Source organism: Miniopterus schreibersii, assembly GCF_964146895.1.
Source record: "Miniopterus schreibersii genome assembly, chromosome: 10".
Lineage (NCBI taxonomy): Eukaryota > Metazoa > Chordata > Mammalia > Chiroptera > Miniopteridae > Miniopterus > Miniopterus schreibersii.
This window is the reverse complement of record NC_138110.1, coordinates 53,424,825-53,440,537: the sequence shown is the minus strand read 5'-3', so window position 1 is coordinate 53,440,537 and position 15,713 is coordinate 53,424,825. Positions and strand designations below refer to the sequence as shown.

General features: G+C 48.2%; 1 protein-coding gene across 1 annotated transcript in view; it reads right to left on the bottom strand.

Annotated features, from left to right (window-relative positions):
* Positions 1 to 14,404, bottom strand: part of JPH2 (junctophilin 2) — a 60,658-nt gene extending 46,254 nt beyond the window's left edge. The window contains exon 1 of the mRNA XM_081148664.1: positions 13,265 to 14,404. Coding sequence (XP_081004790.1) covers positions 13,265 to 13,643 — 379 coding nt within the window. The 5' untranslated portion in view covers positions 13,644 to 14,404. The remainder of the gene's footprint in view (positions 1 to 13,264) is intronic.
* Positions 14,405 to 15,713: the final 1,309 nt, after the last annotated feature.

The following is a 15,713-nucleotide window of genomic DNA, read 5'->3' as shown; positions in this document are numbered from 1 at the left end:
AATCCAGGGATAAATCCTGATTGCTCCAGACCAGACATTCAGGCTTATGCACATGCCAACGACTGGATCAGATAAGACCATGTGATGAAATCTGGCATTGAGACCGGAGGGAAGTCGGTTGGAGAGGGGTGGAGAGGGAGGCAGGAAAGAGTGGAAGAGTTCTTACAAAGACAGACACGTAGAGAAATGTACCCTCTCTTCTGCTGCTTGATGTCATTGAGTGTGAAGATGATCCCTGGAGCTAAGGTCCCATTTGGGGACCCTGAGGGGACCTAGCTGAGAACAAAGGTGACACTCTATGGAAGGCAGAGCAAAAGGTGGCTGGAATCTGCGTCCTTATTTATGCTGTTGAGCTTCCAAATTAAGCAATCCTGAGACTGCCCTACCTCTAGATTCTTGCTTATGTGAGAGCAAAATGTCCTTATTGTTTAAGTCTGTGTTGTCCAGTATGGTAGCCACTGGACACATGTATTCACTGAGTACTGAATTTCAAAGAGTTGGTACAAAAAAGAATGTAAAATATCTCACTAATAATATATGTTGAATACATGTAATACTTTGGATAAGGCATTAAATAAAATATATTATTAAAATTAACTTCACTGTTTTTAATGTGGCTACTAGAAAATTTAATATTACATATGTAGCCCACATTATATTTCTATGGAAAGTGCTGCTTTAAATCTTGTAGAGTTAGAGTTCTCTGTTGCCTGCAGGCAAAAGCATATACAGTGGTGGGCAAAAGTAGGTTTGCAGTTGTGAATATGCAAAACACAGTTTATTGTATTATTATTTATTATTTTCCATACGAACAACTGTAAACCTACTTTGCCCACCCTTCTATATCTTAACAGATAGAGGTGCTATTCTGATTTTAGAGTTGGAAAAATTGAAACTAAGAACCTAAATGACTTGCTCATGATCACATTACTATGGCAGTTGGTGGTCACAGACAAGGGTCTTGGTCAGTGCTTTCTCCTCTGCACCACTGCAAACCTGAGACTATCCCTTGCAAGTCAAACCTCAGCTCTGAAGAAAGCATGAGCACTTTGGAAACCCAAGGGAAGTCTAGGAAATCCAGAGTTCACTTTGAGACAGAGAAGAGACTTGTGGCCAGACCAGGGACTCTGCCTCCAAATAGAGAATGGACGCTGAGAACACCGCCCATTCTGGCCAGTGACACCTGCCTATTTCTAGAAAACTGTCTGAGGTCCAAACATCAGTGTCCCTGGAGGACTGAACAGAGATGGAAAGGAATCAGGACTAGCTCCTCTCCAGGGGTCCCCACTGCCTGTGCAAGTCCTTACCTAACAGCCCAGTGTTCTCCTGACCGTGACTCCATTTACCTTTCCAGCTTTGTCTTTCCAAATCTGCCAAAGCCCAGTTTCAAAGCCACCTCCTTTAGGATACCTCGCAGGCCACCTTCTTCCTCCAGAGTCTCATTGCTTCAGACATTCTTGTGGCAGCTATCTTGTCTCTGTCTTGCCTGTTTTGTCTAACAGGCATCCCTGGCCCTTCCCCGGGTCCTCTACGTAGTCTCAGATGTGAGCACAAGATTGTTGGGTGTCAACAGGACCATGGAAGCATCAACAGATTTCACCTGGGGCTTATGATGGAACGTGAGACGCAGAGAGGCCAGGGGCGAGCGGCTCCTGTCCAGGCACACCAACATCGGACCAAGAAAAACAATGCAGTTGTGGTGAACATACCTGCCTGTGCCACCCATAAGAACCTCCTGAGTACAGGGGCCCATCCCAGCTTGGCTCTACCCACCTTGATAAGGACCATGGACCCAGCATCCCAGAGAAAGCAAGTCAAGCCTGAGACATCTTTGTGGGCAACAAAAAATAATGGAAATTGCCTGGGCTTTGGAAACAGATAGACCGGACTCCGAATATGCCTTTAATTCCTCTGCTTGTCTTTATTTCCACCTATCCATCTAGTCCAGTCCGCACCAGTCCTCCCTGGTTGACTACAACAGCATCTTCCCTGGTCTCCTGCCTCTCCTGATACCCAATTCAATCCACCCCTCACTGCCACCAGCCTCATCACCTTTTTAAGATGCAGATCTAATCTGGTTACCCCACTTAAACCCTGCAGTGGCTTCCCAGTGCCTTGAAGATTGTCTTGGGTCCTAGGAAACACATTCCGAGATAGATTGAATGGGGGTGATTCTGTGGTGAGTGCTCTCTGATCAGACACCTGTAAAGAAGGGATCAGGATTCAACAGTGGAAAATGTCGAACAATTACAACCACGGCCCCAGCTATCCCATGGGGATCTCTGGAGCTGGCCCCTCAGAGTTGTCCAGAATCAAAGCAAGGAGGCCAGGCCACTGTATTCCAGCATCAACCAGTCATCAGCTACGGGTTGCCCTGGAGGGAGGCACCTCCCTTTGACAGAGGGCAATGTCCAGCTATGAGCCATCAGCAGCTGAAGTTCAGGCAGCTGAGGGAATGAGGACCCTGGTCCTGAGGGGGTCTGAGGGGGTCCCGCAGCATCTACCGTAAGGATAAAGTCCAAACTCCTCATTGTGATTCATGAAGCCCTTGTGACCTGGGCCCTGCCAACCCTCCAGCCTCATCTGTCCCACTCTCTTTCTCAGTCTCTGTGCTCCAGCCTTTTCTTAAACACAGCAGACTCCATCCCACCTCCAAAGCTTTGCACTTGATGTGCCTTTTGCCTGGCAGTGTGGCTCTCCCGGCACCCATATGTCTGCTCAGCAAAGGAAGCACAGCAAGTTTGCTCTGCGGGGTGCTGGAGTAGTACACAGGTTATCTAGCAGAGATCTCAGACTCTCTAAAATGTTGGCTACCTGCACCTCATGGGAAAGAACTGCAGGGAGGCCAGTCATCCCGGTTTGCCTGAGACTGAGGGGTTTTCCCAGTGTGGGACTTTCAATACTAAAAGCAGGTCAGTTCCCAGGCAAACCAGGATGGCTGGACACCCTAAACCCAGGTGAGAAGGGAAAAAGGGCATTTCATATTAGCACAATGCTCAGTGGTACATTGGCAAGGCAGCTCTTTGGGAAAATACACAGATAACCCTGATTTGTAATATTAGGCAATCTCCATATTTCATAGAAATACTCCCATCATGGCCAGTCAAGCTACCAACAGTTGAACAACCAGCTCGCACAAGTCTTGAAAGTTCAACAATGGGCTCTCATGAGCTGGTGGGAGCTGGTGCCAGCACCGTGTTTAATACAGACTGTCATGTTCCTGATATCTGCAAAGAGGCAACATGTTCACGCACAACCTCAGCTTGGCAGTCAGGACATCTCCATCCCAAGGTCACTGCTGGAGAGGATCTTGGAGACCATCTAGTCCAAGGCAACAAGTAATCTGTCACATGGGCCTCCTCTTCCCCATGCTCTGTCCACAGTAGGGCTGGATCCCCGTGCTGGATCCTCCTAATATGGTGGTGCTGTCTCCCCTCACCACAGGCTCCGGGCAGACATAGTCAGCTGATGTTGCATATGAAAGAAAATCAACTTACAGAGAATGAAGCTTGGGCACAGAGAGGTAGAGGGACCTGCCCAAGGCAACACAGCCAGGCTCAGCTGGACTAAAGAACAGATATCTTGCCTTGCTTGCTCTTCCAATCTTTCCTTACTTTAAAGAGCTGAATCCCCCAGCGCGGGGAGGAACAAAGGGCAATCATTTGGGATCTAAGCCTAGATTCTAGAGAATTCCGCTTAGAGCTCCCAAATGCATTTTGTACCCTGAACGTCTGTATATAAATGTCATTTATGTGTTGGGGGGAGGGCACTTTTTAAAATTACAAAAGTCACGTATGCTCATTGCATAAAATTCTAACAATAAAGTAATTTTTTTTAAGTGTACCATTTCCCGCAGGGGAATCGCTGTTAAGAATGTAGGTCCTTCTGGGCTATTTTCTACTCATTTACAATCCTATACAAATAACAAATAGACTAAAAAGTTAGCTGTACCCCACTCTACCACTATCCCTGCCACTGAGAACACTACCTAGCACATAGTAGGCACTGAATAAACACTTGTCGAATGGTTCTTGTTCACTTAAATGTCTTAGATTCCTTTCTATATGAGTGTAGGTGGGTCCGCCTTGGTCTTTTGAATGGACTTGTACTTCATGGCATGGCTTGTGAGTGAGCATTTAGACTGAGCTCTGTTTTCCCCGTAACAATCCCACAGCCTGGCTCTCTAGCTGGCTTGCAAGGTGGCACCAAGTCCCTTCCCATGGTTCCCAAATGCTGCCGCCCATCAAAGCTCCTCTGTCTCCGGTTTCTCAGGATCACCACTAGAAGACCTAATGTGGAGGAGCTGATGACAAATGTCACCAGCTCCAAAGAGCAGGGTCAGGTTGCAGGGGTGCATGACAAGTCCCCATAGCCTGCAGGGCTCTGCCACCCCCACATCCAGAAGCTGCTGCCCCGGATGACGCCCCACAGCTTGCACAAGAAGCAGGGGATTAACCAGGCGACGTCGCCTGAATGCTGACAGCCTGGAGGCCCATGGCCTGGGTGAGCCCCTTTGCCAGGCCTTGGGTCCTCTCAGCGACCCTGGGGGCCTTGGAAACCAGAAATAATTGGGTGTGTGAAGCGGGGAGGCAGAAGGGAGAGCATCTAGATTCAGGACGAGGCCCCCCAGTGGTCATTCAGGCCCCTGTGTGCAGGCCTCCCCCCAAGCCTCATGCCCCCCTGGCACGTCTAACGGACATCTGTCACTCGCGGTGTCCAGCACTGAGCTCCTGACCCTCCCTCTTCGAACCCTCATCCCATCTCAGTCCAGGGCAGCACCGTCCTGTGGCTCAGGCCAAAGCCATGGCACACCCGTGACGCCTCTTGCTCTTGCCCCCACCCAGTCTGTCAGCACAACCCGCCAGCTGCACCTCCAAAGCAGATGCGGAGCTCCACCACTTCGCTCCTGCTACGACGTGGGGGGCCAGCCGCTGTTGCCTGTCACCTGTGTTATCGCATAAACTCACTGATTCTAAAATCTCCCTGCTTCTACCCTTTCTGCACCACCTCGTCTCCCCCAAACAGCGTCTCGACACAGCCGAAGGAATCTCTTTAAACAAAATCAGATCATGTCGCTTGTAGAGTCCCCACTTTTCTCAGAGTAGAAGCCAAAATCTTCCGGTGGCCTACAGGTCCCTGCATGAACTGTCCCCTCTCCACCCTTCCTGGCAGGGATGTCGTGTAGTTGATGCTGTGTCCTTCCCTGTACATTTCAAGGGCCCATATGTGAAGTTGTGTTATCATCGATGCTGTGAAATGTGATCACTTTGTGAAGGTGGTATTCACAAAGGGTTCTAATGCGATTAAAAATAAAAGGAATAAAAACGATTGTACCTGCCGAACAACATTTCCTGCAGGCCTCGGTGTGTGCCACCCCCCCCCCCCCCAGGCTGTTAGCAGCATGTGCTTGAATACTTCCAGATACAAGGTGCTCACTACCCACATGGCAGGAGAAGGGGGGTCTGTAATTCTCACTGCCCCTGGATCGCTCTATGGATTTTGTCACCAAGGTCTAGACCCACCAACTCTCAGTTACACAGGAGTGAGCGTGGGCCCTGGATGCTTCACTCGGGACCAGGCCTAGCATGGGCCCTGGATGCTTCACTCCAGACCAGGCCTAACTGCTCACCTGCTCTGTGGCTCTGGCTTAGGAAGTACAGGCGACGACAGGACAACCCTCTGGTCTACAAGCAGGAAGCAAGCCCCACACCCTGCACCCCACCCTCAGCCAGGGCCCTCAGAAAATGAGACTCGACATTCCTTGCAAGGGTGTTTCAGCAAGGGCTATCCAGGGAACAGCTGCTGGGGACACAGAATTAGCAGGCCCTGGAAACTCGATGAATCCAGGGGACTAGCTTTGGACGGGGGCACGCCTGGGGGACTTGGCCAACTGGACACATGCATCACAAAAAACAACACCACAGAGAGGAAAAAGTGATTACAGCCACTCCTCTGTCTTGCTGAGGGTCCACTCTGCTCCCCTGGGGTCCCAGACAATGCCAACGAGCTGGCGTGGCGGCAACTCAGCCGGCTATCACGCCGACTGCTGGCTGTGAACTGGGACATGAGATTTTCAAGATGAGGTTAAATTATGCTGATTCTACATTCTAGATGGAATCATGCCTAGCGTGGATTTCATTTACACTGGCAGGACTCAAGGCAGAACTAAGTGAATCAAAGTCTTGGCCTATTAACTGCTCCAAAGTAAAAAAGCTACTAGTTTTGTGCTGAAATATTCTCGCCAAAGCAGGGACAGCTGAGGTGCAGGCCATGCTGAATTAGTCTGCCCTTTGGGTTGTGCAGAGAAATACAGACAGGAGAATATATGTCTCAGCATTCCCATGTGATAAGCATTATGATAAATGCTTTTTATGTATCATCTCATGTCATTGTTTCAATCATATTTTGAGGGAGATTTTGAGGTCCTTAATGGAAAAAAGAAAATAGAAGCTCAGAAAGTTTACATGATGTCCCCATGTTCATAGAATTAAGAAGTGGTACAGCTTGGATTTGAACCCAGATCTGGTGACACTTAGCCCTGACTTCTACATGTGGTATTTAACAGCAATCAAGAAATTTTCAATTAAAAGATGTTTTTCTTAAATCTGAAAATAAAAAATAAAAAAATCCCACTAGAACTAAGAAATTAATATAGCAAAGTAAAAGGATTCAAAGCCAAGATACAAAAATAATTGTATTTCTACAACCTAGCAAGGAACAATTGGAAAAAATAAATTTAAAATGCCATTTGCTGTATCACAAAAAATACTTGTTAATTTTGTTTAACAAAAGACGTGCAAGACACTGAAAACTGCAAAACACTGCTGAGTGAAATTAAAGACCTGAATAAACAGGGACATATATACCATGTCCATGGACTGGAAGACTCATTGCTGTTAAGATGCTCATTCCCTCCAAACTTATGTATAGATTTAATGCATTTTTAATCAAATTCCCAGCAGGCTTTGTAGTAGAACTAGATTAGCTGGTTTTATCATGTAGATAGAAATGTAAATGACCTAGACTAACCCAATCTTTACTCTGATTTAAAATTTACTGTTAGGCTCCAGTAACCAAGGCAACATGATATTGGCATAAAGACAGACAAATAGATCAATAGAAAAAAATATTCCTTTGGGGAACAATTAAATAAATAAATATGGAGGCTGATTCAAGGAACAAATATCATGGGCCCAGATAATGTGATACAAGGTATTATTGCTCAGGGCTCTATCCTGGAAAATTCATTTAGCTTCCATGTTCAGAGTCATTTGGGCTAAAATGAGTTGAAGTTCTCAGCTTTGGGCAGGAGAAAAAAAAAGGGGGGGCATATTTAGAACATAGAAGCTTGGGTTTTTGACCCAGTTGTCATAGTTAAACATACAAAATATCATCTTTCCAGCATGTAATAATAATAAAAGTGCTAACCAGATGCCAAACCCTGTTCTAAGTGCTTTTACATATATCAGGGCACCATTTAATTCTCTCAACAAGATATCAACAAGATAGAATAATAGTTCTATCAATGAGATCGAATAAAAGAGAAAATAGCAAGTACTGCATCGAGAAAGGGAAATACTGTCTTATGATGATCTGTTTGTTTAGTGCGCATAGAATCAAAATGTGAAATGCAGTCTATACCCCATAGTGGGTGGCAGTCGTCAACATTTCAAAGCCACTAGTGTAGTAGATGAGAGAGTTGTTAAGAAGCCTAAATAATATAATGCGTGGAAGGTTCTTAGCACAGAGCCTGGTACACGGTAAAGACTCGGTAAATGGCAGGTGCAGTTACACATTACTGCTGTCAGGGCGAGCTTCATAGACATTCATGTTTCCTGGGCAGGGGCACAGGGCCCTGTGTGTAGAAGGCCCTGCGCTTGGTTTAGTGCTTGGCTGTCACCATCTTGAAGTTCTTACTGATCTGAAAGAAGGGTGCCCCACATTTTCATTGTGCACTGGGCCCCACAAATTATGTTAGCTAGTCCTGACTATGTTCTGTACTTGTTTATCATTTATTAAAATACTTATATTATGAAATATTTAATTATCACATATTATCAAATTCTACCTCTGCCTCTTATTAGCTAGAAGACAGCAAATAAGAATACTTAAAACCTGTGTCTCGGTTACCTCATCTATAAAGTAGGGGTAATGCAGTCACTATGGAAAACAGTATGGAGATTCCTCAAAAAATTAAAAATAGAGCTGCCATACTCTCCAGAAATTCTACTTCTGGGTATTTATCTGAAGAAAACAGAAACACTAATTGAAAAAGATATATACACGCCTATGTTCGTGGCAGTGTTATTAGTAATAGTCAGGATATGGAAGCAACCTAGATGTCCACAAATAAATGATGGGTGAAGAAGATGGGTGCATACTTACAATGGGATATTACTCAGCCATAAAAAGAATGAAATCTTGCCATTTCCGATGACATAAGTAGATCCTGAGAGCATCGTGTTAAGTGAAATAAGTCAGAGAAAGACAAATACTCTATGAGCTCACTTATATGTGGAATATAAAAAAGTAAATAAATGAACAAACAAAACAGAAACAGGCCCATAGATTCAGAGAACAAGCTGATGGTTGCCAAAGGGGGGGGGGGGTGGTGTAGGAATTTTCAAAGTGTTTTTAAATACAAGAAACAGGGAAAAGATAGTTTTTTTAAACAAATAGTATTGCCTAAAAATAAAATAAATTAAAACTTTTCATCTAATACAGAAGATTAACTCATCCCTTAGTCTTTTATTTTCCTGGTAAATTAAACCAATTATTTTAACTTTTCCATATAAAATAAAATAATAATAAAATAAAAAAGTAATAGTAGCACCTCCCCATAAGGTTGCTGTGAAAATGTAAATAACACGTGTGTCACGTGCCAAGAACAGTGGTACACACTCCCCAAATATTAACTTATCATTATTATTATTATTATTAGATTTATGGCAAAGCTGGTATTTCCACTTCACATTTTGGGGAGAGGATTACTGAATTAGATCAATGCTTGAGGAACTTGTCTGAGCTCCAGATTGCTTTGAGAATCTGATGGCTCTCTGAGAAAACACCTCCCAGAGAAACACATAGTCCATGCACGTATGCACACATCTTGCCTCAGTTTCAGGGCATCTATAGGCCCCAGGTGAACAACCTCAGGAAGCAAAGATCGCTGAAGGCCCTTCTAGTCCCGAAGCCTGTGGGTCTCCGGGGTGGGATCCCCAGCAGCCCCGCCGCACGTCACTACTTAAGGCCGGGTATACGCTGGCTTTGGAGTTTCAAGTCAGCGGCTATTTTTAGTTTGACTATATATGGCCAGGGGAGGAATGAGGGCTATAGGCAGGGGAGGGGTGACAAGAAGTGTAGGGCAGGGTTTAGGAGGCCGGAGCCCCTTGGCCAGTCCCACCTTCCCCTTCCCACAAGAGAACGGGAGAGCTTAACCCCCAGCCAAGGAGACAAGCGTGGAGGAGACGGAGGGCCTGTGCAGGTGGGAATGGCGGCTGCTTCGACGAAGACGCGGGGCAATCCCGTTAGAACCGTGATTTTCAAACCTTTCTGATCCTGATCTGCAGTAAGAAATACACTTGACATCATGACACACACATGAACACAGACATTTTTATACACACACACTATATATACATATATTTCCAACTTAACAAATATTCCAGGAAACAACACTGATATTTTCTATCCTATTACAGTATTCTTTCATTTTTCAAAATGCAGGTCATGACCCACTAAATTGATTTCACCACTTATTAAATAATGGGCTGACACCTCCAGTTTGGAGAACTGCTGGTTTCTTAGGTTTAGAGCAGGCCCCTGTAACATCTAACTGCCTGGTAAGGTGGGGAGTGGAGGAAATGGGACACACGGTCCCTTTGATCACTACATCTCAAAGCTGCCGATAAGATGCACGTTTCAGCTTGATCTCGGGCTGGACGGCAAGTTTTGGATCTCCTGGTTTTATGCACTGTTCTTTTGACCTGGAGCACTAGCCCTCCACCCTTGTCACCTGACTGGCCCCATATTTCAGAGCCTGGCTTGCCACTTACTCCAGGAGGCCCCCCTGAATGCCTGTCTGGTGAGCTGCCTACCTCTTGCTCCGTTAGACCCCAGCAGGTACTCCCTGGCCAAGCACCCAACACACTGTAGTACAAGTTCATGTCAGAGTCTCTGGAAGGCAGGCACCTTTCCCATCCCGTTCATTTCTATACTCTGCCCCTGCCACTCACTGGCTTCATAACTATCACTCAGTACATATTTATTGAATGAATTAATGACAGTTAATAGTGATAATAGCAACTACCATTTATTGAGTGCCCATTTTTCCCATGAGAAATCTTAGGAGAGATTAGGATAAATTCATTTTATGGATGAGGAAACTAAGGCTCTAAGAGATTAAATAATATGATGGAGCCAGGATATGTAATAACCCAGGGCTACCCGACTCTCAACCTTCCTAATCACAGGATCTTAATTGTCCACATTCCCCTCAGCGCTACCCAGAATGGGGCAAAGGGCAGGTCCTTAACAAACCCTCGGGGAACCGATGACAGGTTGATTAAAGAGATTTTCCAAAGCAGTGGCCACATCTAATTTTGGAGAGTTGCACCTCGTGTGTGGCTTGGGAGAGAGGATCTGAGAGATTTCCAGGCTGCCTGAATGTGGGGTTCTCTCATTCAGGAAAAGAGGCTGGACCAGGTCTTCTGGTTACCTGAGCACACCTAGGATAAAACTCAGGCCCCCCACAAAGCCTCCTTGATCCAGCCCATGCCCACATCTCCAGCGCTGACCGCGCCTGTTCCACTCGGTCACTCTGTTCCTGACACCCTGGCGTTCTTGCCGTTCCCCAAACACGCCAAGCCCAGTCCTGCCTCAGGGCCTTTGCAATGGCCACTCCTGCTGCCTGGAAGTCTTCACTTTAGAACTCTCCACCCTGCTTCTCAGGCTTCCCTATCCAAAAACATCACCGTCTTCCTTCTTTTCTCTTTTTCTCATAACACAACTTCTGGAAATGACATATGTTTGTTTTTCAGTTTATTTCTGTCTTCTTCATGAGACAGGGAACTCCCTGAGGATTTCGCTGTTCACTGCCCCAGTCTCCGGAACTCGTGTGGGATGGTGCCTGACATATAGTTGATGCTCTAAAATATTGGTTGCATGAGTGAATGAGCCTCCCCACTTTAAATATATCAGGAGATCAGCCCATAGCTTCCCAGAAATGTGTGTCTCTGACTCACATCCATGCTCCAACACGCACACACTTTGGTCTGGAGAGAGAGGAGAGTAAAGAGAAAAGACATTTGGCACCCGTGTACTGTGCACGACTTTGCAAAGGTAACTGGAGCCTGGCAAGCTCTCAAGAGTTATCTCCATCTTATAGCTGGAGAAACTGAGGCTTGCTCTCTGCTTGTCCCCAGTGCTCAGCATAGTGTTGGGCATGAATATCCAGCGAATTGCATTGCACTGAATTGCAGAGGTTCAGCAAACAGCTCAAGGTGACCGAATTAGGAAGCATGGCGCCAGAATTTGCCCTTAGCGCTGTCCAGTTCCAGCCAGTGCTGTGTCGTTGCCATCGCACACAGAAACTCCAGGGATACAACCTCCTTAACATGCAGACACTTTCGAGGGCGGGCCCTCACCAGGTACCCACCAACTGGCAGCCCAGTCAGGAGCCCATGTGCTCCGGAGACCACTCTCTACATGCCCAAAGGCCTCAGCTTGAGCAAACCCTCCACCCTGGGCTATGTCCTTCCTGCCCCAGCCCACTCCCAGACTGCCCCCTTCCTGCCCTCCGCCATAAAGAGGGCAAACTAGTGACAAAATTGATGTACAACAAATGTCCTCTGGTGCCAAATGTGTATTTTTTAATGAGCCATAGTTTTGAGTTATCTGTGCCAGTGCATCTTCCTAACAGGGCACGTGAGGGGGACGGCAGAGGATAATCTTGAGCTGGAAGGGCCCTGAATGAACACTTAAAGCAGGAGCCAGCAAACTTTTCCTGTACAGTCAAATAGTAAATATTTTAGGCTTTCCAGCCAAGAGACAAAATTGAGGATGTCATGTAGGACTTACATATCATTTTCACGAGTCACAAAATAGTGTTCTTCTTTTGCTTTTTCCCCCCAAACATTTCAAAATGTAAAATTACTGTCAGCTCCCAAGCCGCCCAAAAGGAGGCAGCTGGCCAGTTTGGCACGCTATCTAAAGTCTGCAAGCCCCTGATTTAAAGCAATAGTTCTTAAGCTTGAACATGCATTAAAATTGCTGGATGAGCTTAAAACGGATGTCTGGGTCGACCTGCAGAGATTCTGATTTAGCAGGTCTAGGGGGGACCCCTGAATTTGCATTTATTTCTAACTGGCAGATAGATGATGCTACCTGAGTACATTTTGAGCAGTACTGATATTTGAAAACACCCCATTTTATGGATGAGGAAACTGAGGCCCAGATAAGTGCTATGCTCAAAGTTATCCCCAGTGGATGAGGTGATGTTACCTGTTCTGCCGCTTCCCAGGACTGTTTTGCCACAGAAAGTTCCTCCCCATTTCCCGAGCCCAGAGTCCTCTCATGTGTCTGAGCTTTTGCTCACCCTCTGTCCCACTCACACCCTCACCAGTGCACCTTCCCCGTCACGACCCACCTCCAATGTCCCCTCTCCTAAAGCACCCTTCTCTTTACGGCCACAGCCCTCTGTACAGACTTATGTGTAATGGTTTGTCTTCAGGTCTGTAGCTTATTTCTCTTATTTCATGGGCTGTAGCTTATTTCTCTTTATACTGAACCCTTTTACAATGCCTGGCAAATAGGGGGTATCACAGAAATATGCTCTAAAGGAAAGGATACGTGGATGCATGGGTGGACGGGTGGGTGGGTGCGTGGATGGAGGAATGAATATTTCATGGTCTAGTCCTTGAAAATAATTTTCATGGCAAAGTTGAGCCTAGACCCAATTCTCCTAGAGCAGAAGCTCGAGCACACCTAGCATGCTAACAGCAGGTACATCTTAATGGGTGTGCGTTGAGTGTGCATTTATATGGCGGGTCTTGTCTTGCACTGAGCACTCCTGCCAGTCCTCTCAACAGCCCCATTATTGGCCCCGCCTTTCCTAACAGGAAAATGGGTGCTGAGAGAAGCAGAGTAGCTTGCCTGAGGTCACACAGCAAGTAACATCCTGGCCCCTCTGGTTCTGTGTCCTACTGCCCCTTGCTCAAGCCCCGCCTGGTCCCTACCCCAGCCGCAGGCCCCAGGCTGGGCTCACCTCCGTCTGCATAGGTCTCCGTGCCATAGCCGTCCTGCAGGCCATTGTTCCAGGTGCCCTCGTATTTGGCACCGCTGCTGCTGCTCTGCCGGGTTCCATAGCGTCCCTTGAAGCCGTGTGTCCACTCGCCCTTGTAGAGCCAGCGTCCCTTGGTCTCTATGCCCAGCCCGTGCCGTTTGCCCTGGCTCCAGTATCCCTCGAAGGTGTTTCCGCTGGGCCAGGTGTAGACGCCCGCCACCTCGAAGCCGAAGTTCCAGGAGCCCGAGTACTCGCCCTGGCCCTTGGGGCCGGTGCACAGCCCATGCCCATGGGCCTTCCCGTTCTCCCAGCCCCCGCAGTACGCCCCGCCATCGTCAAAGTCAAAGCGGCCCCCACTCATCTCATCATAGCCCCTGACAACCTGACTGCCCTCCAGCTTGGGGGTGGAGGGCAACTGGAGTGCCAGTGGCACTCTCCAAGCTTGCTCAGAGATGGGCCCCCCACTCACCACCGCCGCACCCCAGCAGGGGGAAAGCAAGAAGCCACCAGAGGCTGAGCGAGCCCAGGAGCCAAGTCAGCACTGGGTGGGCTGGTCAGTGCCATGCCTGGGAGGCCCCCTCTCAGTCAGCCAGAGGGAGGCTGCCAGCTGGGGAGGAAGCGGGAAGAAAAGATTCAAAGTCTCCACAGAGCATCCCGAGTCCGGCTTCCATGGAGTCAAAGGAAAAACGCTGTGATCCCTTTAAGAAGCACAGTGAAAGGGTGGGGTGGCGGGGTCCCCAGTCTGTCTCAAAGAGGGGAAATTCCCCTCGGTGACAGTCCCAGCCCCCCAGGCTGAATTCCTGCGGCCTGCTGGCCCCCTTCTCCACCCGGTGGGTGTGCGGGGCTGTCGATCTCCTGGCCGCTGCCCCGCCCCTGCCAATCCTGCCCTCCTCCCGGGACAGAAAGGTCAGTGTTGCCCTAACAAGGCCATTGGATCTCAGAAGCTGCTCCCAAAATAACCCCCTGGCCAGCCCAGCCTCCTTCAGAGTGGGAGGGGTGTTTCAGATTGGGCTAGTGCCTCAGACCCTGGGAGTGGCTGCAGGGATGAGGGAGGGAAGCTGAGGGCGAAGTGTAGGCAGCTGGGCGATCTGGTGGCTTTTCTCCCCCCGGGTAAGAGCTCTCTTCCACCTCAGGGTCCCCCGAGTCTGCGGGAGGGAAGGGGCAGAGGCACTGGGGAGGCAGGGGAAAGAAAACCAGCAGAACACCCTGTCCTGGCACACTTAAACCCCCTCAGAGCAAATCTCAGCCTCACCACCACTCACATGCCCTCACAGGTCCTGGGGCTACGGCACCACTGCCAACCCCCAAAAAGGAATCTGGTGACCTAAAGAGAAAGGAATGGGGCCTGGTTTCACATATGCTTTTGAAAGCAGAGGGGGAACTCAGGAAGAGAGATGAGGTTCTGGAAGGAGTCTGGAGGTACAGCAAATCTGAGTCCAGAGCTCACGCACCACCTCGAGTTCCCTCCACCCAGGAACCCCGAGGAGCCCCGGGAGGAACCTCGTGCAAAGGCACCGATCACTCCTTCTTTCCCCTACGAAGGGTAAACACCTCCTCTGAAGGGCCAGGGGTCTGTCTGTTCTCCATCTCTGAGACACAGAGTTCCCAGCTGCGCTGGAATGAGTTCATCTCAGAAACAAACACTCAAGGATCATGATTTTTTTTTTTTTAAATTTTCTTTCCAAGCTCTATCACTCTGGTGTCCTAAGAGCCTGTGAAGCTAGACTTCATGACGTGCCTTGGGCAGGGGCAGGAGCAAAGGGCCTGGGTGGCTTCCCAACACTCAGGTTCCCAAGCTCCAGTGAATGGGACAAATAAATCTCCAGGACATAAAGCTGTGGCCAGGACTAGTGCCTGGAAATCCCAAAATCCCAACTGAGCCCAGAGTTAACAGGAGCATAGAGTAATTCCGAGAAAGGTAGGAACCACCAAGAACAGGAAGCGAGGGCACGTGGGGGGGGGGGGGGGGTGTGAGAGAGAGAGAGATGGGGGAGGGGAGGGGAGGGGAGAAACCACTAAAAAAAGAAAGCACAGGAGGTCCCTGAGAACAGTAGACTATTATCTGACTGCAAACTTATCATACCCAAATCGCGTGATGGCTTAGGCCACTTAAAACCACTGCAGAGCTCTGCTTATTTCAGAAACGGATAGAAAATGTTCTCTCCCTTCCTCCCAGCCGATCCCTAGTTCTTACGACTTGGTTCCTTCGTCACTCACAGCCCCCTGCCTTAAAGAGCCCCTCTGTGTCCACGTCCCACCCCCAAGTAGAAATACTCGGCCTCTGCACTCGCTATCGCTGGCTGTTTGCCAAGCTGGCAGCAAATAGCAGTAGATAAAGGCTATCATCTGGGTTTTGTCGCCCGCCGGCCAGGCCGGCTGACAGCCTGCTTGCACCCTTCACTGAGAGCACCTCAGTGCTGCCCCCAGAGAG